The following is a 26944-nucleotide window of genomic DNA, read 5'->3' as shown; positions in this document are numbered from 1 at the left end:
TTGTAAGGCCACTTGGATCTACTCATTACAAAAACATACATTAATAATTTTGCTTGCTGTTTGCCTAAGTTAATATTCATCTTAGTAGGGAAACTCTGATTTCAATTATCAAAAAACAAATTATCCTGAGTTTCAGAATGTTGAACAAGCATGAAAAAGATTCAGGAAATAGCTACATAATTTGTTTCCTCTTTTTCAGAAGCTATCTCTACTCATACTTTAACACAGTTTTCCCTAAGAGTAAAACACACAGTTAGCAAGTTATATGTTTACTTCTGAACCTACTTCTGATAAAAGCTGTTTATTCCAGAACTTGAAGCAGAGATGGTAAGTTCTTTGCTAAAGAACAACAAATAAAAAGTGTCTTGTTTTTCAAAGAAATTGACTGCCCGCTCCTGACTTCAATTTGAGCTCGGTATCCTGAAATATATTTGAAAATGGTATATAATTATTTATATATTTTATATATTTATACAAACGTATAACTACCAATTACCATATCTTTATTGGTTATACTGAGTTTGGTCAGTACCAGACTTTTTTACAACAGGTGAAAGTTATTTTCAGACTCTGAATAGACAATGAAAATTCAATATGTCATTATAAACAAGAAAAATATACTACAGAAAAATGATTATTTTTAAGAGATACATATAGTATGAAACCAATTGCTTTAGAAAGCACTAATTTTTAAAAATCCATTACATTTTTATTTTATAACAGCTCATAATCTTATACATTTTAAAATTATTTAATTATGTTAAAATGCAGTATTAAATCACATTTCAGATATGTAGCTTTAATACCATCTTCCTATTTTTCTATGAAGAAATTGCTCTGAGACATTCTGATTTTCTACAAATCTTTAAATGTGAGAGGTCCTTTAGGCAATTCCAGCAAAGTGCCCTGTGCATCAAGTGTGTTCTCTGCTTCACCTTAAAAAAAGGGAAAAAAAAACAAAAAACAAACCAAACCAAAACAAAAAGGAAAACAAAAGGTAAATTTCCTCAGTCTTACAGCTAGAAAGCAAAGAAAGGAAAAAAACGTAAGAAACTGTTTTAGCCATTCTTGTTTGGACCACATTAGCAAAATAGTAAGTCAAAGCTATATATTTTATAAATAAACTGATGTCAATACAGAAGCAAAGTTGTCTCTAAGGAATTTTGGACTGGTTGGGTAATTAGGAATCTGAGAAGAATGTGGATGAAACATTCACATGAAGGTGTACATAAGCTTTAACAAGTAAACTTGTACACAGTGTCACAGATGTACCATATTTGGGCACAATCTTTCTTCGTGCCTCAGGACTAGCCTAAAAGGTGTCAGAATGTGGGCAGCACATGACTTGAAGAAGCATTGTTCAAAGCCACTGCTCACAAAAGCTTTGTTACCTAAACACGCAGCATGGCAGGGAAAAGTTATAGAGTGCAGAATGCTCTGGGTAAGGCTGGAATGAAAACATCTAGGACAGAGAATCCAAAAAACAAAGATACAGATTGAACATCATACATAGGTTGTGGTGGTCTGATTGTGATATAAGAAGGGATGAAGATTAGGCAAAGAATGCATTTGTTTTGGCTGATGGCATTTGGCACAATGCCAACAATCTTGTTTATCTATGCCTTAAGTCCCAGCTTTATGATCCTTATAGCAGTGGTTTGAAAGTGTATTTATGTGTGATCAGCCTCACTGACTATTGCAATGCAGTCAGGATTACGGTCATTCCATAAAACAGGTCTGAGCGCTGACATCTCCCAGCTGTAATTTTTATAGCACAACAGTGCCTGGGACCATCACTAATATCCAACACTGGTTACCACTCCCACAACATCAGTCAGTTGCATATAGCAACTGATTATGAAATAGCAAAAGATCTTGGGACAGAGATGTAGATAGACAAATCTCTATGCCTGTCCCTCACATGGAATAGAGGACATTGGTCCACTGACTGATCAGAACACAGGGACTCAGCTATGCAAATCTCAGAAAAGGTAGCCAGAGCTCCATTGCTTAGTGGAGAAGTTCTGTGCAACTAGAGGCTGGCCATAAAATCCATCCCTCATCTAATAATGTGTGTGGAAAATACCAGCAGTGTGTGCCTGGACTAGGAGGAAAAACAAAACAGCGAGGCCAAGAACACAGACAGCAGGTTGATTTTTTGTGTCCTCAGAGGTTTAGAAAAGATAGTTTGACAGCTGTTCATACCCAAAAGATTAGGTTCAACCTAATCTTAGGTTAGCTGTTCATACCCAAAAGCTGTTCAACCCTGACATACCCAAAAGATTAGGTTCTGATACACAGCCCTGGAAACTTAGGGCTTTCCAACAGCACAAACAGAACTCAAAACAGGTATTTTCCCCTATGTCTTCAGTTTGGGGTTTTAATTAGCCCAAGCTATAAAGCAGGAAAAAATACCCTTCCAATATCTCAGTGTGGAAGAATACTAAAATAATGAGATAATTTTTGGTCAAATAGGCTAGAGACAGAAGAAAAAATTAACTGTAAGCAAGATCAAAAACAAAATGCCTAATGAAACAATGAAAACTTTCATGGGTATAAAATGATGCCAGAGGATGACAGGCAGCAGATGCAGACATTATGTGATCAAGTTAGTTCAGATACAAGGTTCACCATGCAGCACAGAAATAATTGCCGATTATTTTAGGAGAGGGAATTGGCTATGAGGTTGATGATAGGTATACGCTGGAAGAAAGAGACCATTTAAAGAAAAAACAGTAAATGCATACATTCATTATTACACCAGAGAGATTAAGCATGGCATGCACCAACAGATTAGACAAACAAGCAGAGAAATGGTTGCAAAGGTATGGGAGTGAACATGGGGATCAGTTGAGTGTTGAGAATAAGCATTGTGGCTGCAGGTCTATTGTGTCATAAAACCTTCTCTTCAACTACGTAATTTTAATCATAAAATGAAATTGAACTCCTGAACCTGATTTCCAGACCAGATTCATCCAGGCTATTCCACTTCCTTTTAATCTAGTGCTGATATTGGTAATTAGTTTAATTTCCTTCTCTTACTTTCCTTTATCCTATCCTGTAAGTAGGATCTGTAGACCCAAATCTCTCATGTCTTTTTACAAAGCTAAACAAATTAATCACTTTTTTTTTTCTCTTGCAAGGCAGCTTGTCATTACCTAATAGTTTTAGCTCTTGAGTATAATTACAGATTCCCTTTCCAGAAGTGATCTGAATTACATGTAAATTTCCACAGGAGTTATTATTTTCCTGCACCTTCCTATCAGTGGTACTTTCTCATAGGATTGGGAGTGAAACCCATCTATATTCTATTTGTACTAACGTTGTGAAATATGCATCTCCAGATATATTCAAAAGCCTTTTGGACATTTTCCTGGACAATTGGCTATGGATGGTCTTGTCTATGCAGGGGGCTTGGACCAGATAACCTTCAGAGATTCCTTCCAACCTCAACCATGCCATGATACTAGGAAACCTCACTTGATGTTTCTAGACTTTGTTTAACTCAATTTCTTCACACTATTGAGTTATACTCATTCTGTGATCATCAGCATTCATGTTTTCCCTTTTTCTACCATTTCCATCTGATGAGCTCTGGTGGTAGAAATCCTGATTAATCCCTAGTTGCTTGCTGACATTATCAAATTGAATCCTATTTTGTTCTCTCATTTCTTCAGACTGTAAGTTTTTGCACTGCAATTTATTTCTTCTCTGTTGATGAACTTAAGTTTGTCACCCAAAGATTTGATTAGGATACCCTACTCATAATTTAAACTATAAAGCAAATGAAGATCCAGACCAAATCTTGAGAAATATTGTTAATAACCCTGCTGAACCCTAATCTTCCTTTTCAAGCACAAAATTTGACATAATTTCTTTGCTCCCATGTTTACCTGTCTACTAATTTCCATGTCTTTCATGCTAACTTAATCTTTAGGTAATATACCATCAAATGCTTTCATGAGTTTATAATGGATCTACCACATTTCTTTTAGAAAAAAAAATCTGGAAAAGACAGAGTTAGTTTGGCATACTCAATTTTATTTTCTATTTGGTTCCACAGTTTCTTTTCTGCAAAACATTTTCACAAGCCTTGCATACTGCTGAAGTTCTCCTAATGGATCTGAAGTGCTGAAGATGACTTTTCATATTTGGAAAGCAATAGGATACCACACTGCTCCTCTTCAACCTATACAGGACCACATGGTACACAGTAAACACATTACATATAGATCATAAATTCAAAGTGCTAATTCTGCTCTGTGTGTATTAATTTCGTTTTTAACACTTTGATTGCTGAGAACGACCCTTTCTTCCCTATGCTTAGCTGACTCTTCATATTAAAATCCTGAGAAGTTTGTTTAATGCTGTTGGGGAAATGTTCACAGGTATATATAATCCTGCATCACCTAAATGTATTTGCACCTGCATGCAGCAGGAACTACAGCAGATTTTGTCTAATTAACCTACCACTATTTTCCATGAAGCACAGTGTTAGGAAACCTAAGTGTTAGATCTGGAGGCTAAAGACTAAGTGCTGAAGCAGATTTTTATTTTGTTTCGATAGGTTGTGCCAGTAGCAGACAAGACAATTAGTTAGGCTTAGTTAACTAAGTCAATTTGTGAAGGTGACAACCCATGGCCTGATGCTGTTTTCACTTATAGTCAACGCTCACCAAGCCAGTCTCCTTCACTAGGAATCAGAGTTAACATAAATGCATCTCCTTATACTTCAACACAATGTATATAAGTTAATCACATAGACAAGGGACAACTATGAGGCAAGACCCCACTTTCCAGGATTCACCTTTCTTCAGTCTTAGCAGGACACTGCAGTAAGATCATCACCTGATGACTGTCTTTGGTCATGAAGATGTAAGGCCATGATTTGTGTCTCTATTCCTTTATATTGTAATCCCTAGCCCTTTCCCCAAAAAAACAACAGCAGAGTGGAATACAGAAGTAAATCACTGATTTCTCCCAAATATCCAGTTCTTACATCAGCTGTGTTTATAACTTAGCATTCAAATATTTTGAAACAAGAACAGAAAATTACAGTCTTAACTGAAAAGAAATGTTATAAAAGTATAGTGAGCACCCTTGACTAGCAAAATGTCTGATTTCAACAGAAGAGAAAAAATGAGACATAATATTTCTGTCAAAAAAGGTCAAATATCTATTACATTATTTCTCCCAGCCATTTAAAAAAAAAAACATAACAGGTTATCTGAAGCTTGGCTCTCTGTGAGAACATGACAGACTTACATACCTTTAATCCTTAGCAAGTGTGTCCCATAGCCCATACCATAATGATAGGAAAATACAAAGCTTAAGGGAAGTATTGGCAGTAAAATTTCTGGATTTTTCCTTTTTATTGCTCTGTGCAAGAAAAAAGAAAAAACTATTTAGGATATTCAGCACATCAGCACTGTTACTTTAGGCTGACCATGACTGTGTAGGACATGTGTATCCTTCTAAAAGTCTCTAATCAAAGAGCAAGTCTTTATTTCCTCAGAAACATTTGTCTTCTGGTTGCCTTCTTTCTCAAGCCAAGAGCATCTTAAAAATGCAATAGTGGTTTTTGAAAATATTAACAAATATGGTTGTTATGATGATCTAATTCATTTAGCATGCATGGGCACCACTTTCAACAGGTAACAATGTAAATTCTATGTTCATTTCCAAATGCTACAGAGAACCCATAGTGCATAAGGTGCTTTTAATCTTCATTATACACACAAAACCACAAATATTTCCTAATTCCCTCTAAGCATGTTACAGCCCAAGAAAACATTATCAACCAAAAGTACTGTAGGGCAAGTTCTTCTCTATGCAATATAGCTTTATTAGCCAGGTTTCTTTTTCCCTTGGGTCAGTTGATTCAAATTTAAGTGAGTAGACTTCAGAATATGTTCACTGCATTAAAAAAATCCAGATGGAGAATTAGTTAGTGCTACTCACTAACAGTTCATTAAATCTCAGTACAGACAAGAAAATAGCATGGCTTTTAAATACTCTTTCCTCTTCCACACACAACTTTTATTTTGCAGTGGACTTTTTGTACTTCAGATATTTTATTGTCATTTTATTGTCAGCTTATGTCTCTCCTTTTAAATAAATCTGCAGACATAACCAGAACACATTCAAAGCAGACAGAATTCAGAGTCCATTTGTTATTTGATCAATCTCTGAGCAAGTACTGGATAAAAATAACTACCTGTAATGCAAAATTAAGACCCAGCAAAATAGAAATATATAATGTAATATATTTTCCGTTAGGGAATAAACTTCATACCCAGTTGTTAAAACTACAGCAATAAGTGTCCAAAAAATGTCCCAAAATATTTGAGAAATTCTCGTGTCCAAGCAATCTGCATGGCTGTTTGTCTCTCTCTCATCAGGTTCTGCAGTGCTATTTGCCTTTCCAGCTAAAGAAGGGAGACAGGTTAAACAAAATTAAGTCATCCATTTATTTCAAAGATTGACTCAATCTCTCAGTGGTCTGTAAATCCAAAACAGTAACTAAGAAGGCAATCTTTCATGGCTTTTGATTGAGAATGGCCTTCTTCAGTAATAATTTCTACCAAAAAACACTTTAGGTCCATTAGCAAATTCTTTTATGCAGAATCTTTCTAATTGTGCTTCTCAAGGTCCAGATAATCAAAATTGCAGTGTTAGGTTTTGAGTGGGACCCAAGTCTCAGCAGCACTCTCTAGATTAAGATTCTCTGACCTTCGCATTTCCATGCTGATTCATACAATACCTGCTTTCCCAATCAATTTTGCTTAATTCTAATTTAGTTGTAATAATTTTAGAATCAATATTGACACCTCTTTGCCCTTTGAGGATTTCCTCTTCCCCATGATGCCTCATAAACCCAATAACTCTTCTGCAATACCACAGTTACAAATTTAGAAAAGCACTGTGAAGATAACAGACCTTTTATAGATAATGAATATATATCAAAAGTCCATAAGGAAATACTCCTGTAACTAAAATTAAAAACAGTAAAAAAGTACAATCTAGTCAATATATTCACATATCCAAGAAGAACTTTCTATGGTACAGAAGAATAAAAAAGCAGACAACTGGAATTAATTTTTTTTAGTTACATCCCCCATCTAAACCTATTGGTACATTTGCATTAAGTAAGGTAAATTCAGTATTTCTCAGAAGTTCCTCTCAACTATATAGAACACAAAAAAAATTCCTTTTTAGAGTGATGAAAAAATAATAATTGTGCCAAAAATAAGCAGTCTGAAACCAAAGTGGAGAAGTTAGTTAACAGAAAAATAAATCTTCACAGCAATGTTTATAACTCACATTGTGGGGCAAAAATTGAATACCTGGGTTTGTATGTCTAGGCTAGCTAACCAAGTTGGATGAGAGGTTCAGCAAGGTACAGGAAACAGAATACCAGCTGCCTAAATGAGTGTATTCTAGGGAAGAAGGAACAAAGACTGAATTCAGAAAGTTCTCTTCTAATGAATCTCTAAAAGTAATTAAATATGTTCTTTCCTCCTGCTTTCTAATTCAAGAATAATTTAAAGGATTTGTAATTACTTAAGGTTTCCACCCATTTATTCATCTCCATTACTATTGACTTAGCCTGAACAGAACAATTTCTGTTAAATTGTTACTAATTATTTCTTCAGACTATGTTGATCTTGCTATCTTATTTATGAGTTTATTCAGTACCTACATAGGTAGAAATAATTTTGAGACAGCATAATGAAAAAAGGACAGATCTAATTACATATAATTGTACACAGTAGGAAAACAACATTCACTATAGTCTCACAGTACTATTTAATCTGTTTCTCTTTCCTCAAGACTTACATTGCAATTGTTGTTCTCACAAAAAATATCAACAGGCTTTACCTTTCTGATAGCCATAATTTTCAGATTGCTTTGTTTTGGTTTTGTTTTTTTTTCAGAATAAGTAATTATATAATGGCTGACACACCACTTAATAAAATATCAAAATAATTAGATTTTATTTTGTTACCTACAAGACAGTTGGAAATTCTAAAATAAACAAGTACGCTGCCCATTAATTACACCCATTTTGGTCCCAAATATCCTAAGCCTGGTAAATTGCTGAGGGCTGACATGATAAGATAAAATAATGACATGTAATATCCATTTAATGACTTTATTTTCATCTCCAGTGTGATTATAGGTGTAGTTTCCACATATGTGAAAAGTATTAAGGGATCCTTTGTTTGCCTGTCAGCACAGATAAGGGTCTGTGCTTCCAAGATGCACAGTATTACCCTAAATGAGCTTTAATTTGAAGAAGCACATGGTAAGGAAGTGGGACAAGGATATGCTGATGAAATATAGGTCTTGCTAAAAGGGAACAATGGAGAAGAAGAAAAACAGACAGTTTAACATGTACAGTGTTTAGAAAGAAGTAAGTATGGCATAAAAAGAAGGCTGTAAGTTCAAACTTACAAAAGTAAACTAAAGGATCCTAACATGATTTCTTTAAAAACAAATACACACACACAAAAAAACCCCAAAAACAAAACCAAAAACCCCTCTCACACTTGTTATACTTTGACAGCTCTTTAAAACCCAAGTGCTGAAAGAAAAAGATAAGTCACAAACAATAAAGTCACCAAACACCATGCTGCAGGAGACTGTAATATCAAATTCCAGAAGCCCAAGGGTACTTTCATGTATATCTACAAGTAGTTAATATAAATAACCTACGATAATTGAAAACGACTTGTTTTCTATATTATAGACAGCAGCCAGATAACATTATCAAACATTTTTCATATTCTTTTCTAACTAGATCTTTTTTCTTTCACTTGAATGAAACAACCCTCAACTTTCTCCATCAAAAAACAAGTGGTAGAATGAAATGCATAGAAAAACACCTGTAATTCCTTTTCTTTGAGCAAACTTCTTCTATGTAGATGTAAAATTTAAACCAGATGAAAGAGAATATTTTATTTAAATTAATTTCTTAAAAAAATGTATTGGAGGGACGTTTTAGAACTATGAATCTTAGAGATGAACATTCTTTTTGTACACGGTGAAATGTGACCAAGCCAAGAACCAATGGTTTCAGACGCACACTAATCCACAAAAGGCAGTAAAAAGCAGGTCTAGTGATATTTGGCTAAAATAATAATTTAATTCTTGCTATTACTGAAGTTTTATGATATTACAATGAATAGTTTACAAGACCTGTTTTATCACTAAACTTACAGTGTAGCACCAAGAAAGCCCTGAGATGAGTTTGGAGATCGTAAGTAAGCTACAGTACTGATGCACAGATTTGTAAACCAATTTTTATGTTGTCATAATTTATACAGAGAAAACTTAGTAACAATACATGAATATGTGCTCCAAAACACCTTTGAACCTATGTGGTTTTATGCCAAATCCAGAATTATGTCTCTCAAATCCCAGAAGTTCCCTTTGTTCTGTACTCCTTTATTCCAAAAAAATCTTCATTCATGCTTTCCATTTCCAAGATGAGTTTTGTTACTTGTTATAGTTTAATCTTGCAAAACAGAAGACTACAGTGCTGTAGCTGTTAGGATTACAACAGGAATCTGAGTAATGACGAGATGAGATTTAGTCTAAGTGTTCTAAGTGCTCCAGGGCAATTCCACATTGACTGCACTGGATTTCAAACTCTCCTTAAGGAAAAGCAAAAACTGAGCAACAATTATGGCCAAAGTTGTCCTACTAAATGCTCTTTCATCACATGAATTTACCAGAAAAAAACTGTAGAAAAACCAGTTTGGCTACATCTGAGCTCTTTTCAGGGAGCTCTGTAGCCACTGTGTAGCACAGCAGGGAGCACCTCTCTGGCATATTCTGACAAAGCAGACAAAAGGCAGGGCACCTGCCTATCCTGTACAATCAAATACACTTTAGCATGTCCAGATCTGACACCTGATCAGTTAAATAGGTTTAAAAGCAATGCTTGATTGTAAAAGAGTATATACCTTTAAATAAATTTTGAATGCTCTAAGTGTCAAAATGAAACACCTACATGGGCACTCAGGAAACTCCTCTAAACTAGTCTTTTAGAAATTAAAACAATTCATGTTTTAATTTTTAAACAATTTAACAATCTCTTTATGCTTATCCATTTAACATGCCAATCTTAAATTACTATCTGGAGCTTGGGTAGTTTTGAATGACCAATATATCCTGGCGTGCTGGTCTTAAACTGGCTAACAACCAGATCTTGGCAGATCTTAAGGCAAAAACCAATGCCTTAAGTGACTACCTTAAGAGCTTAAGCCAGTCAGGATTTGAAAACATATGTATATAGGAGAAGAATCAGGAGTCTACCACAAAAAATGACTCAAAATTAGATGAAAGAAAACCAAACCATATTCGACTGCAGCTCAAATCAATATCCCATTTTCAGCTGTTAATTTCCTAGTAATTGTGTCTTATTTTCCTCTGCATGTGTTCTATTGAAAATGTCAGTCGCACTGGGATAGTGAAAGACTTTTGATCTATTAACATGCAGATTTTATGAAAAACACCAAGTCTTACTGTCTTAGGACTTTAAAATAATTTTAAAAATTACTTCTTTTCTCATTATGGCAGAACAGAAGTAAGAATTAAGAACAGTAGGTATTCATTATTACTGCAAAACATTTTACAGAATTTTATAGGTAACAAGACAAAAAAACTATGCCATTCAGACTTAGCAGAGGTGGGCTGTATTTTATTTAGAAAAGTCTTACTGATGGGCAAAGCTGATTATTGAGAAAACAAGCCACAGGTGCACATCACACATATCAGGTCAACAACCATTCACCATCCAAGTGCCATTATCTTAGGGAACAAATTCTACTTCATTTTAAGTACATAAATGACCCATCTAAATAGACATAAAAAGTTCAATAGGAATGATTTACATGACTATACTTGCACTAAAAATTACAGATAAAGGATCTGAAGTGTAGCTTTCGAACAGGAGTAACAGGGATACTGTAATTTTCCTATCCAGGTTGCTGTACATAGCACAAGAGAGCTGAAGCTGTAATGTGGATGCATGGGTGAACATGCAAGCATGCTTTTCAATTACTTATATCCTGTAACAATCAGACCATGATTTTATAGACACAGTTAATATAATAATAAAAAAGTGACAGTAGCAACTTCTATATTGGCAAAAAATATTGATTGCGTAATTTTTAAAATTAAGTATAGTATTTCAAAATAAATGGGTCCTAATAGCAAGTGATATTTTAAATTTTTAGAAATAAATTTCCCATTTTTCTTTAAATACAGCTAGTAGTTTCTCAACACTGTGTGAGCAACTGTAAGGGCTGATTGGGATTTTGAAGTCTGTCACACAGAAATTGTTAGAGTAAAAGGAAATCAATGTTACAAAATGAATCATGACAGATGAAGAGAAGTGCGGCACAGAAGGAAAAGGTCAGTTACTGTGAAACTGATAATGCTAATAAACTAGTCAGTGGTAACCATCCTTATCATTTCTACTGATTATTTTTCAGACTGCCACAATGATGTCAAACCACACAAAAGAGCATTTATACCATCATTTAATTGATTAAAATCCAGTGGGAGAAAATTCTCATCTGAAATAATTTAATAGACTTTGAAAACTTGCAAAAAAACCCCTCTCTGGATTACAAGTCACATCTTCACTAGACTAGAAATTTCTCATACTTTAGATTCTTAGCTTGTTTTCTCTCTTCCATGTTGAGATGCTGTAGATGGAATGGATGCTGCTTTGGTTTTGTAACCCCAGATGGGATGGAAGGTGGTGTACAAATACTCAATAGAAATGAAAAGTAGTGCAAAATGCTCTCTTCTTTACTGCCCACATGTATTAAATATGATTTCAGTGGAATCTAAGTGTCTATGTGGAGGAAGACACAGTAATCACCCCTCAATAAAGAGTCAATTTGCAACCCAATATGCTTAATAGCTCCCCTGGAAGACACACTCTTTTACCCAACCTGTCCAAAATACTGGGCTGAACAAACACTTAACTTGAGAGCAGTCATGGCAGTAAACCTATAGAGAACACATTTAATGTCACTATCATTAAGATGTAATTATACTGATGTCCTGGTAAACAGATATTTGGACAGGAAAGGAATTAACTACCTTACAAGAAATAATCAGATAAACACAATTTCTACTTAAGTTCTGAAACCCCATCTCTATAAATAAACACCTTCTTATCAATAAATATAATCTCTACTTAAGTTCTTAAACTTATAAATTTAAGAAAACTGAAACTTGAAGAAATTTTTGAGATACCCTTACACTCATGAAAAAGAGTTCTCCAGTTTTGTTACAGGTTAATACATCTGTTATACGCCATGGCTACTCTGCCTATGATAGGTTATTTTCATTTACAGTTTTTCAGTGTTCAGACACTCTGAAAGCATTCTTTTTAAAAGTATTAACTTCTAACTTCTGAGGACTCAGAGCTGTAATGAAAAATAATGCTAAAGTTTAAAAAAAAATAAAAGAAAATCAAACATAAAAAATCTGCAAATCTCTTCCAAAACATCTATGAAAGCTAGTGTGCAGATAGTACAGTTACACGTGGCATTTCATCAGCAGATCAAAGATTAAAAGCTCATGTGACTTATCCTTGGTATCCTTCTTTCTAATCAATAGGTAAAACAAGAAGCTGCTGCAAGTGGTTCTTTGGCAAAAATAAATGAAAAATATAACAGTGATACCTATCTCTACACCTCCATTGTAAGCCACCAGAGTGCAATATAGAGATGACAACTTAAAATAATTATGCAGTATCTGCTTGGTTCTATGACCAGCATGCCCACAGACATTTCAGGAAATGGGCCTCTAGATCAAACAGTTAAAATAAATCACACCAAAATGTTTTATCCTGCTGCTTCAAAGCTTGTTTGCAGATATTTTTCACATCAAGTACACAGAGCAATTAAAATTATTAGTACTGCAAGAAACTGCATTCTAAAAGGAAAACTTAATTTTTAAAGCTTCCCCACGCAAAGACAGATTAAAAATTATTTACAAGCAAAGAGTTATCAGAAAAAGAAACGGGTCTCACAATATTAGCCACAAGCCAGAATGGAAACTGCACTGAAAAAAATCACACAGAATCACAAAATATTCTGAGTTGGAAGGGACCCACCAGCACTGAGTCCCAACCCTTAACTGAACCATCACAGATCGAGCCCATGACCTTGGTGTTATTAGCACCAAATCCTTTATATTCCCTTTGTTGTCAATTAGGTACTGAAATTGTACTCTGTATAAAGAAGAAACATTATCAAAAGCCCTTAAATCCATGTGAGATTTTGTGCTGCACAAAGGGCAGACTCAATCTAATGGGCAAAGCATGAAGGTTAAATTTCTTGGCAGTAATCCAGCATTATTATTTTTCCTTTGTGTGGCTTTTAGGCAACAAACATGCAGCAGAGTGGTGATGGGCATCCACTACCTGTATAAAATAATCTTATCAAGAAAAGTAAGTGAAGTTTTAAGGTACTGTTACCAGTGTTCAGAATTCTCAGAAGCTTTATACAAGCTTTATAGAGAGAAACCAAAGTCATTGAATAGCCAGTTATGTAAAAAGCAGGTATCACTGTTGAAGGAATAGTAAAATAGATCAAGACATATAAAATAAAGAGTTAATGTAACAATATAAAGTAATTTCAATATCTGACTAATAACTGAATAAGAGTTCCCCCCAAAAAAATTTAACATTCAGGAAGTAGTATTTCATAGAAAGCAAGTAAAAGACTAAATTTTACTTCAGTGGATTTAACAAAAGACTGAAATGATAGGTTTGCTCTACTAAGAAGAAAGGAACTATGCTAAATATGTTGTGTCACAGGAAGCAGCTTCAGAAGGCATTTTTTTCTTTGAAGTCAGTTAAATTCCTCCAACAAATTGAGACTAAACGTATAAAGGTAAGCTGGAGGTACACCTCCAAGCAAGACAAAATTTGCAACCTGTATTCACAATGATAGGTACTAGTCACAGATATTCCCTCCCAGAAATGCTGGTATAATTTAATAAATTTAACTGAATAAATTTAATTAATATTTGTCTCACTACTAGTGCAGCAACCAGTTTGTTTTGCATCTTTTGCTGGTAGTCATTAAATATTAGAAATAGCTATTAAAATCTGCTCTTTGTTAACCACTTAATTTGTTTCTTTACGGTGTTCAGGCAGAGTATACAACCTGTCAGCTAATACCAACCAAACTGGCTTTTTTCCTGCAAGACAGATGGTTCTAATCTTCCTCAGTACAGGTATCATTTATCTTGTTCTGTTCCATTTGAGGAGCAGAAACTAATAAGGATATAGAATTGTTACCAGAGAACATTTATTTCCCAGAATTAGGCCTAGATCACCTAAGGGGCAAAACAATTTATGTAAGGCTTCAAGATAAATGCATTAGTGATGTCGTAAGCGCTACTAGTATCTTGTCAATACAAAACAAATCTAGCTATTTCCCACCCCAAAGGGAAACAGATGGTAGTAATCTGGAAAGGCAAAACTTGCTTACATTTTACTTCACGAGAAAGAACAGGAACAATTGGTTTCATTTTACTAGAACTAAAAGAAAGTCCTTTTGACTAAATTTCACTGAAAACTTTGGGGAGGAAAAGGTTAGGGATTTAAAAGACCCTTAAGAAAATGACTCAGTGTCTGAGACAATAAGAGAAATTAAATTTTTTGGGTATAATCATAGAGGTGGTTGATCTTTTACTCACAAAGATAAGGTGACAAATCTGTAGATGGAAAAATGTCATCACAAAAAGTTTTATTAGGCTCAGGAAGAACTGCAGAAAACTATGTCAGTACTTTCCTTTTTTATCAATGAAAGAGAGGAAACATGAAAAAAAATTTCTTGTTCAGAAGCTCACTGGCATTTTAACATTAGCCATTTTTCCTGCCAAGAGTCAAAACATTGCATACATATGCATTTTAAGCACCACTTCATTTTAAAATCAACTGATAAATAATTGATAGCATTTTGACTGAGTAATGAGTTAATTTAATTTATTAAGGAAAAAAAAAAAAACCAAAAAACAAACCAAAACCCAACAGAAATTTAATTTATTAAGGAAAAAAAAAAAAACAAAAAACAAACCAAAACCCAACAGATCCCCAAAACTGTATTTGTAAATATAATCCTCTTTAGATGAAAAACATGTCATCTCCCCCCTGCCTTTACTCATACTTTTTCATACTCTATTTTTCATTCCTACTTATAGCTCATTACTCAAAAAAAGTCCCAGAATAAAAGACCAGGACATGTGCAAGATATAAGTCCCTACCAAGAACAAACAATAGTCTTATGAGGTACAGGGCCAGGAGTTGGACATGATGATCCTGATAGCTCCCTTTCACTCAGCATATTCTATGATTCTATGAATTCCGTGTACCTGTTTAAGATGGAGTACTAGGACTGAGCCTACTAGGTATCAGAAAGACTTTAATGTTTTCATTTTTCAAAAGTTTTGGTTTTTCCTCATCCAATTTACATTAACATTTTGCATTTGTTTTTAAGAAAGTAGTCCAATATCTAGTTTCTAATAAAACCTCTACTGACCTATCTTAATATTATCTGTACATTCTTAATATATTTTTAATTCTAAGGAATTTAAAACTGAGAAGAGGAGGTCAGACGAGACCCATGAGCTATCTGATAAATAAATTGGGTTTTCCTCATCACTCACAAAATTCTTAGTATCTGTAGTCAAGGACATCCAGCAAAGTGCTGTGTGTAGAATCCATGACTCAGTTCAAACATCACAAAACCAATAACTTAAGGAAAGGTGTACATTTTTACAGAAACATTATCTTCTTAAATATGCAGATACAAATACTGCTTGTACCTTATCTCTGCTAAATGTGTAATCTCATTTTTCACTTGAAGATACGTTTAAAATGCTTCAGTTACCTATTTTACTATACATCCTGACACATATTACCATATGTCACAACTTCACTAAAGTTTCTTAAGAAGTAAGAACTTCAAAAAACATTAGAGGGTTACCTAGACTATCAAATAGAATCCAATAAGAAACAAAACTCCTGCTGGAAGGTTCAAACTTATTTCTTACTGGGCAAACACAAATGTTTCGACTTCTTTGTACATTTTCAAAAAGACATTGAGGTGAAAAGCAAACACCAGTAATAAACAGCTGTATAACTGAAGTTACAACATGTTGTCTTGAGATACACATGAGTGTCTGGATATAAACTGAAATGTAGTCCTGTTCCATCTCTTGTAATAGGTCTCTATTTTAAAATTGTTTTTATATCTTTATTTCAGAAAAAAAAGGATATAATTTAGTCAAAAGATATGGCCAATTAATAAGCTTCTATGGGGTATTTCTATACTTTCATTTCAGATTTAAGGACAATTGTTAAACATGAAGAAAAAACTGCTATGTTACTTTCATTTATTGCCATTCAAAGCAAACTTCTTAAGGCAATACAATCCTGGCAGGAAGGTAAAGCAATCATGCTATGGTCTGCCCCTAATCAAGAACTGACAGTGTAGAGGAAAGAAAACATACAATATTAAGTCACATTTATCTACAGTTTCCGTGAGTTTTTGATATTTTTCTCCAAAAAAACATACTTTTGTCACACACCTTTTGTAACATTAAATTACATTCTAATCATATTAATATTTATACATTAGCATATATGATTAAATAATATCCCTGAAACATTTTCTTACAAAACTGAGAGCTTTAGTGCCATTTGTAGATATAGCAAACACTCACCAGCAGTTTCACTTCAAGCTGATTTGTGAATGCACGTGACGTGGCTTATGCATACAGTGTGCAATGCATACATGTTTCTCCACAGGCAAGAGCTGAAGAATAGACCACTTGAATGCCATTTTCAGAAGTATAAATCTTACCATTTATAATTTGAAGAACTAAATAAGATTTTTTTTCTGTAAGAGATAAATATGTTTGGTATTTCTGTGTTGTGTCAAAAGCAAATTTCTCTTACAGAAGAAAATGCTGTATAATTTATATCTATTAAAAAGCAGACTATGCCTTACTGAACTAGAGGATGAGTTTCCCTAGCAATGTTTTATACTATCAGCCCACTTGCTCCACGATTTTAACTAACTGAGGAAGAAAATGCCTTTAGTTTTTATGTGCTTTATTAATTTGCATCACTGCCAAAACTTCAAAAGAAGCTGTTAAAACAAAGTAGGGGAGGGTAGGCAGGGGGGGAAGACCATGAAAGAGAAGTGAAAAAAAAAAAAAGAAAAGAAAGTCGTATAAGAAAGGAGTTTAAAAGTATCCACTGAGATACAGAACTATAGAGGATTTTCCATACCACCATCTGGTCCTAATTAAAATAGGATAATGTAGTTTTATCATGACTCAAAATGAACCTAAATGATGTTAGGGATCGCAAAAGAAAGAAAATTTTTAAAAAAACAAGAAAATCCTCTGGTCCTAATTAAAATAGGATAATGTAGTTTTATCATTACTCAAAATGAACCTAAATGATGTTAGAGATCCCAAAAGAAAGAAAATTCTTAAAAAACCAAGATAGGATTGCCATGGATTTTCAGGGAAAAGAAAAAAAAAGAAAAAAAAAAGTAAAAAACAAAAAGTAGTACCACAGAATTGTCAAAACTCAGAAAAATAAGCCCTTACTTTTCTAGATTTACCTGATCTTTACTCTTTTTTTAACCAAGAAGTATAGAATCTTTTCCATGCCCACACAGGGAGCACATAGGGAGCAAGTCTATAAACTTTCAAAGACTAACTGCTACAAAAGCAGATCTGTGACTGTTTCCTGGCTATCCAATATTACCTGGGGAAAAGAATGCACTTTAGAGTCTGACATAATAAAATAGGGAGAGAAGAGGAACAGCAGCAGACTGGGATTGAGACTATCCAGAGATTCATGCTGTAGACAGGTTATAATAAAACACTTTTATTATTGTTAAATACAAGATCTGTCAGAAGTGTATTATTTTTCTAGCATGTTTATTTTCTTACTAGTTTAGTGGCTCCCATCAAATATTAATTTGGGGGACTGCATTTGACTCCTGAAAGCAATGATGCTTTCCCACTGAGAAGACTGTCTTTTTGCATGGTAAGAAATCCTCCTGCTGGGAAGGAAAAAAAACCCCAAAAGTCTACCAAAAACCCCTCCAAATCACTCTGAATGCAACCCCCAAAAACCAATAAAACAATGACATGCCCTAAACCCTAACTAGATTCCTTTGTTTCCAGTACTTTCAGTGATTCTTGGCTCTTCCTATGTAACTTATCCTTAAAATTCTCAAGAATTTCAGTCTGCCAGTCTGACCCTGAGAGACTGGCAGAGCTGACCTACTGTAATCTCAATGCAATATTTTAAAAATTTGTTTTGCTTAAATAATGTATCTGCTAATACAGCAATATATATTACAAAAGTTCCAAAATACACAGGAGATTGAACCATTCTTTTTCAGGTAAATTATTCCCACAAACAAGATTTTTGCTTTGTTTTTGCACTCTGACAGGCAGGGCATACAGAGGCTTTAATTCCGAATTCCCTTCTCCATCCCTTGTGATGTTATTTCTGTATCATTATCACTTAACATACTTCTAAAGTCTGTCTGATAGCTGTCAGTTAAAAGTTAGACCAAGTCACATCTTGTTTCAACAGATTGCTGCTGTGCATGTGGTGCCCAGTACGAGTGCAGACGTCAATAAATAACCGCTCATAATTCTCAGTCTGGGAAAAAAGAGAGGTAAGAAAATCCTCCCTTACAGGACCAACAAAATACAGTGAGCCACAGCCTGCTTCTGTGGGTGTTAGAGAATCATAAAATAACTTGGATTCAACCTCAGCAGTCTTAGGATAGCTATGTGATCAGACCAGGAGACCAGGCTACTGAGGGCTTTTATCCTGCCAGGTCTTGAAAACATCCAAAGATGGAAGCATCACTGAGCCTCTGCTCCACTGCTGGATTGGCCTTGCAGGGGAAAAGGTTTCTCCTTACACTCAGTCTGCATGGCTCCCAAAATCCTGTTTCAATGTATACCCATTTCCTCTTGCACTTTCTGGCTATACTTTCTTGATTACTCACGGTTGATGAGGGGCTGCCCTTCAGATCCTGCTCCCCAGAAGGCCTCTCATTCCAGGTTAAGTAAGCACAGCTCACTTGGCCTCCTTGCAAGAAGTGCTCCAGCCCTTGGCCATCTTGGTGGTCTGCTGCAAAAGCTACTCCTTTTCACCTACATTTTTCTTGCACTGGGGAAGAAGGGGGGCAAAAAGTTGATGCAGTATTTAAATGGATTTAACAAAGCACTGAACAGAAGACAACAGAAAATTTTGTCAACCTACTGGCTTCACTACAGCTTAAAAAGCCCTCATTTGTCCTTTTGACTCTCTCTTCTGTCAGGGTACACTGCTGACTTATGCCCTAGTTGCTATCTTGCAGTGTTGCATCTCTACAGAATTGCTCCCATTTTTCAGCTCTCAGTCTGTGTTGTGGCCAAGGACACTTAGCTGACACTTCAATCATGTCAGCTTTCCTAAACTCCTTTATCCTTCACAGCTCCTATGGCACCTTGCCTACCAGTTTCCCAAGCAAGATGAAAACCCCTCTCCCAGTGTCCAGGGTCTGCACTCATCTTGCTACAATCAAGTCTGACTGTAATATTACAGTTCCCCCTCATTTGTAAATAACAAATTCAGCTGTGCATGATGGCCCTTGGATGGCCCATCTAGTACACACACACCTGTATCAAGTAGTTATTTCTCACATTTTGCAGAAATGTACTCAGTTGTTTACATCTTCCTATTTATGGCATTTCCAGCAGATTTTAGGGAGACTACAGTCTCATGAGAATCAGTTAGTAATCCAGAGACTTTCTTCAGTTGTTTGAAAGGGCAACTTGTTGTTTCTTCATGTATTTTGTCACTCTGACTGGTGACCTGCAGCAAACTCCTTCCACAGTGTCATGTTTCGTGAACTCTCCTTTGACCTTAACTGACAAGCTACACTTCTCATCATAGGCATCACTACTACTTGTCTTTCCTTCCTGTCTTTCCAAAAGAGCTAGTACCTTTCCGTTAGAGATTTCAAGTTGCATGAGCTGTCCTACCATATCTCAGTTACTCCCATGATGTTGCAGTACTGTGACCAGAGACTGCTCTTGTTTTTCATGCTTGTTTCTCAGGCTGTGTACATCTGTGCTTGAGCATGTACAGGCTTCCTTTCTCCAGAGCCATCAACACTGCAGAAAAACCCAGCATACTGTCTCATAAAAGCTTCTGCCAGGACTAGATACATTCTAGGCTTCTTTATTTAATATCTGCTGCAACAGCAGAATGCTCCTATTGTGCTGCTGTAGTAGAAACCTTTTTTTAGGACAGCACAATGTGATTAATTTTTTGATTTCGAGAAAACACAGAGGTTTTTAATTTCCTGGGATTTGATGCTTTTTTTTTCAAAACCAGAGTAAATTGTTCTGCAATAGCTTAGAGAATTCTTTGTTCTCCATTTACTAGCCTATTTACTTAATTTCTCTAAGCAGGCCCTTATGCAGCACAATTGTCTCTTCCATGTCTTTTCTCTGATTCTGAATCAGTGCTTCTCTCCTCACTCCGTTTTTGTAAAGTTTTCCCAGAAATGCATCCAGGTGAAAACTTCAATGGCTTGACAACATCAAGAGACGCACTTAAACCCTAGGTCTGATTGTTATACATGAAGATATTAAAACAAATCAGTATTTTCATCCATGCCTTTCCATCTATAATCTCGAAATAGAAAAAATAATGACACAACAAAATTACAAAGTAGTCTTCAATTCAGATGTCATTATTAATGATGAAGCTAACATGATAAAGAGTAAAAAAGATCAGTCAATAATGGATTCAGTGTATCCCCAATTACTTGTGGAGTTCCAATGAAAAAAAATTCTTCTAATTAAGTAATAGAACACTATACACTGAGATATACCTGAAAACAATCAAGAAGGATTTAAAATGCTACTAGGACTTAATTTTTTTAATTGTCTGGACTAGAAACCACTACTTACTATGCAGCATTATTCTTATACGCATCAAGATATCTTCATGTAATTCAACTCTTATAATACCACTGGGAAAAACCCCCCTGTTATTAAAACAAAATCTCAGCTTTCTCCTCTGTAGGGTTACCTTTCAAGTAGTGCAGACATGCTATATACAGGAAAACTGGGATATTAATCAGTTCCCCCTAAGTAGTGTTTCCCAAGGAAAGAAAGGAAAAGCAACTTTTTAGAGCCAAAAGCAGTGTTACCTCTATAAAAATAACAGCAGAACATAAACTAAAATCTAACTCGCAGAGTGGAGTGGGGTGTCACAGGAGGAAATGGCATAATACTGACTTGGTGGGGTTCTGTTCAAAACTAAAGAAAGCATTTTTGATTTCTCTCTATGTATTAGGAGATCTGGCTAAAATTTGGTGGGGGAACTTAGATTTTCTATGTGGGACCCCTAAATTAAAAGACTTTTAAATTGTGCTTAGAATGTCTTTTACACATCACTGCAAAAATACTACTCTGAGATGCAAATTTAATAAGTTCTGCTTTATGCAATCCTAGAATCAAATTCATTAGCAGAGAATTAAAATTTTTATCTGTACTGTGCTGTGATCTTCTACCATGATTTTGCTTTTCATCATTCTAAATAACACTACACAGAGTCTACAAGATTGCTTTTGTATTTTTAATATTATTTGAAAACAATATACCTGTACTATGCACTAACCAAACTTAAGTCTCTCTCATCACAATAATGTCTTTAGGAAGTATCTTCATTATATCTTCACAGTACATGAAGTCAGACAATTTCTTATTTAAAAAGCAACCTGTCAGGGTTTAAAAAGCAACCTGTCTTGACACCTGGTTCTAATAGTAACGTCACTGTCTAGAAATATTAATAAGAAATATTTAAAGAGTTCTGATCCATATTAAGGAAAGCATAATCGGCCACAAACATTTCTGCATTCTCACTTGCCACTTTCAGATATGCATCTTTTTCCAGCCTGCCTTGTACATCTTAAAATGGCTTTCTTAATAAATAGTTATTGCAATAGCTTTCTTAAGTATACATTTGGGATGTTAAAAGGACAAGGAATAAAAGTCTCACTAGAACAGAATGTACAGAATGTACACTTTTAATATGCAATTTTCACATTTAATTATGTTAAGAGGACACAGAGAACTCATTAAAAAAATCTTCTATAGCTGCTCTGTGGCCTGGAGCAGAGACCTACTCTAGCCTATTCAGCCTCACTAAAAGCACTCTGCAAGGTCATATACTAGTCTTGAGCTGCAGATCTGTGATATTAAAGTGTTTGAAAATAATTTTGCAAACTACACTTTAAGGAGCAGGCTCATGATAAAAACGAAGCCTCAACAAACTTCTACCACAAACAGTCTCCACTTGACACAGACTGGTATTTTATTCTGGAGCCACACAAAGACAATACAAACAACTGGCAAGTCCTTCAACATCAAGGCAAACAGTTGAGGTTTTATTACTCTTCCAAAAAGCATTAAGATACAATTTACAAGGCCACAGTCCCTCCTTTTCAGAGTTATTCCAACAAAGGCATAAATAAAAAACCCATGCACAACATCTTTTAATATTGTCTTATGCTAAACTAGTCAGGCTGGTTTGGCTGTCCAGCACATATCGGAACAACTCTAAAACTGACTGAGCTTTAGGATGCACCAAAGTTTGTGATTTGGAGGAGTCTTTATAAACTTCTATCATCTTATTGTCTTTTTATTTTTGCAACTGTCTCTTTCAAACCTACAATCTTCCACATGAAATAAGTCAATCACTAAATAGCTTTGTGCTTTCTCTCTGTTCAGAGGAGAGCATACACCTATTGGGAATTTTTTCTTTAAAAAAAAAGTGTTCTGTCACAGAAATTAATAGCACAAAAATCTTGTTCCAAGCACTTTACAGTAACGTTATGATATTTGAATTTTTTCTTTAAAAAAAAAGTGTTCTGTCACAGAAATTAATCGCGCAAAAATCTTGTTCCAGTACTTTACAGTACTTTACAGTAACATTATGATATTTCTTCATCTGCAAGGAGCAGAAGCTTTACAGGTTCTGACTCTCTGACCAATTCCTACTGTGTTTCATTCCAGGTCTACCCAAAGAGTAAGTAGCTGATTTCTGTGCACTGTCACACCATCACTGCTAGTAGGGAAAGCATTCTAGGTGAAACAACTTTGATGACTTCTTGATCCACATCAATTAGCCTGGAGCGGCAATTTTACCCTATTCCTTTAACATCTTAATTATGGGACACTTTAAGAACATTCAGAAGCTATGAAAAACTCCAAGAAGTTTGGATCCCACATGTTGTTTTGGGGTTGATTACCATTTAAAACAAATCACTATTTTTTAATATCTTATACTAAGTACATAATATTTATTCAAGTGTAAGCTTCTATTTTATTAATAAATATAATGGTTTTCAGGGTAAGATGGGTGAACTGATAGCATCCAAGTTCCAGTATTTCACCATAAGAATATATATATGCTTTAAGTTAAGCTATTTCATTCTGGTCCTAGCATGACCTAACTTCTCCAAGCATTTCTAGTTACAATTTTGTCTAAAGCAAATAAATCAGGCTATATAATTTTCTACAGATACCTTGAAAGTCTAGTACTATACTCCATGTCATAGGTTTTAGTCACATATGGAAAAGACAAATGGCAATCTTCCCTCTTCCCTACACTCTCCCCAAGTTTGAAGCAGGGCTATATTCTTCCATCCCCATATTCCCTGCCCCCACTGAGTATTTTACACGTGATTCAACTGTACACGTCATGTGTTTTCAAAAGATGGGGGTTTTCTAACATGGCAGGTGCGTCTGCAAACCCAGTAGGAAACAGATATGATCAGGTGTTTGTAGTGCTAGAAAGAAATATACTATTCTCACCACAACTATTGTTAAAAAGAAGAAATACAATGCAGGCCAACTATTGTCAAAAAAGGAGAAATACAGCGAAGGGGAAGTTCCTAAAGAACAACTTGCAAAAAATTTATATGTAATTTTGAAAGGGCATTTTTGTAACTGCCTTCAAAGTTTGTTTTTTATAAATGCCTGAGCATTTGAGCTAGAACTAGCCAAGCCAAAGACTGGCATTCGCGGTCTGCAGCTACCTCTACAAATGTTAGCTTGAATTCAAGCCTGTCCTCAACTTTGTTTACCCAACAGAGAGCAGTTTGTGAAGCAAGTTTCCACTGTAATTTCGGTATCAATCTGTCAAACTGAAAACCTTCCTGTTATTTGGATTTCCAAAACCCTTGGGGGTGGGAGGAGCATCTCTCTGCAGGAGGAAAAAAAATATGGTACAAAAAACTTGTGGTTTCATCTAAGAAACATGTAACACAGCACAGACAGAAAATGTCTACAAGTCATGCAAAAGGTTGCTCTTCTTTGAACACTTAAGAGTTATCCACTGTTTTATTATATAGTCTTTCCTTATGTTATCTTTCTTCTTCTGAGACACATTTCCAAGGCCACCTTCAGAGTTTACTTGTGATCCTACAAAACTTACTACAGCACACTGCTTTATAAATTAGAATATGCCATCTACTGGCAATTTAGTAAATTGGAAGCTCATCTGTCACTACTTTAAACATTCTAAAAATGTTACCTGTGTTCAATTTAAATGCAAAACTAAAGGAACAAACTGCAGCTAAATCCTTCAGATTGCATTCTAGCACTTGGCATATAAATATTGCGAGTAAGTTACAAGATATTCAACAACAAATCAGACAGTGCTATACTGTAGCTCTGTTCAGCACAACTTTCTGAAACCTAATCAAACTGGTTTTCCTTTTTCTCTGCTGTTATTTTCTTATTTTTATGAGAGGGAATAAAACATCCCCATGCCCTAGCCTGAGGTTTCTAGAAAAATTCAGCTGCAGTTACCTGATTGAACTTAAAGAAAGAACTGTTTAAAAGATTTTTTAATAGTGAAAGAGTTGAAACATATTTAACTCATATATTTTAAAAGTATAAGATCCATGTTTTAGCAACTCCATTATGACTTTCTTTAAAAAAAAAAAATAAAAAAAAAAAAACCACAAAAACTTCACTTTAACATGTACATGCTTCTTACCACTGCAGTGTTACAGTGCAGTAAGACAGCTCAGCTTCAGCATAGATGTACTTTTCAAAGTAGGTTTCCAAAACTGCTTTTAGGGTCTGGCTACTTTAATGACGGGTTCCACTTCTACAATTTGTTAAGGCAGACTGTCGAGGCTGTCCTTTGACACAGAGAACAGGTGCTTTACACACCTGAACCTGCTGCACAAGGTAAGCACACAGGAACTGGCGGAGCACGTAAACGGAGCGCCTTTAAGCCCGGGAGGACAGCGGAGCTGAGCGGGGGAGGCTGCCAGTCCGGCCGTGCGCAGGCAGCGCCCCGGCAGGGCTTCCCCCGCACCGCCGCCGGCCTCGCTGCTACCGGGAGCCGCATAAACTCCTGCTGCCCTTTCAGGCTGTCCTTCATGGCCTTCGAGAAGACGAGCCCCATCGCGCCCTGCAGCGCAGAAGACACGATGCCGGCAAGCCGGGGGAACCGGGCGAGGATGAGGAGAGCGCCCCGGGAGCCGTCTGTCCTGGCTCCCGCCCCCTCTTCCTCCCCTCCCCACCGCCCCCTCTTCGGCCACAGAAACTATCCCGAGAAATTTGAAGAAACCCATCTCATATGAACAGATGCACAGGCCCTGGTAGGCTCACCACTCGGGGGTGATGCATGTAGGCAATGCATGTAAGGAACAAGGAATTAAAATGCCTTTGTTGCTTAATCTTATCTTGTTCTTATCTTGTTCTGCCTTTTATCATGTGCCAGAATGTTTTCATGACATCATCACCCATAACGACAGGCTGGCTTTGAAAGAAACTAAATTTTCATACTTAAAAATACTGAGTCAGAAATTATGCTCTGTCAGTTGGTCTTTACAACAGTGATACAAATAAGTGCTAGAATTACAAAATCACAGAATATTCTGAGTTGAAAGAGGCCCACAAGGATCATCAAGTTCCACTCCTAAGTGAATGGCCCATACGGGGATCAAATCTACAGCCCTGATAATATTAACAGCATGCTCTAATATCCAGAATTCTTTTGGCACTAAAGAGTATCTCATTCAGTTTTCCAGCTTGAGTCTGTGAGGATACACGGCACTTCAAACACCAAATCATAGTGCAAGTGCTCATCTTGTCTTACTGCAAGAATTAATATTTTTTCCAGAAACAGTCTACTCCTTCAATCTGCTGATATCTTGAACTGCAAATGCTGTTCTTGACAATACTTAGTTTCTAAATTCAGGCATTTTAAAAATAGTTTTCTTTAAAAACAAACAAACAAACAAAAAAAACCCACAAACCAAAAAACCACGAAGAAGCCAGCTGTTTTCCCTTTTTTTGTTTGTTTTTTTTTTTTTTTTTTTTTTTTTTTTTTTTTTTTTTTTTTTGTTTTTTTTTTGTTACTGGTAGAGCAAAAATGAGAAAAAAGTAAGAAATAAATTATTTTTCTCTTGTGGAAACTTGCTTAGTGTTTTTACTTGAAGTAAAAAACTTGAAATAAAGAACTTGAACTATTGTGATATTTTGAAAATGTCTGTGACTTTTTGATGTGTTCAACAAGTATTTAATTTCTCCCCTGGATCTCTGATGCAGCAGAGATCCAGGGGAGAAATTTATTGATATACACCAGCTCCACGCAAGATGGCACTACTGCACTGGCAGCCACTGGCAGGTATTTAACTAGACTTCAGAGAAAACGGTGACTGATGGGTGTCTCACTGATAAATTTGTGACACTATAATGTTCTTTCAAAGCAGGTTACCAAAGATACCATCCATCTTCACCCACTGAGCCTCTTGTAACCAAGTAAACCATTCTGGTCTGTGCA

General features: G+C 35.5%; 1 protein-coding gene across 1 annotated transcript; it reads right to left on the bottom strand.

Annotated features, from left to right (window-relative positions):
* Nucleotides 1-813: 813 nt before the first annotated feature.
* Nucleotides 814-25561, bottom strand: PLGRKT (plasminogen receptor with a C-terminal lysine). The gene is given in 5 exon segments (XM_039729946.1): nucleotides 814-935; nucleotides 5270-5379; nucleotides 6296-6321; nucleotides 6324-6428; nucleotides 25493-25561. Coding segments are annotated over 5 exon segments (432 nt in total).
* Nucleotides 25562-26944: the final 1383 nt, after the last annotated feature.

Source organism: Passer montanus, unplaced genomic scaffold, assembly GCF_014805655.1.
Source record: "Passer montanus isolate IOZ18808 unplaced genomic scaffold, ASM1480565v1 scaffold7, whole genome shotgun sequence".
NCBI classification, from domain to species: Eukaryota; Metazoa; Chordata; class Aves; order Passeriformes; family Passeridae; genus Passer; species Passer montanus.
Note: the sequence above shows the minus strand (reverse complement) of the source record. Positions and strands in the feature narration are given on the sequence as shown.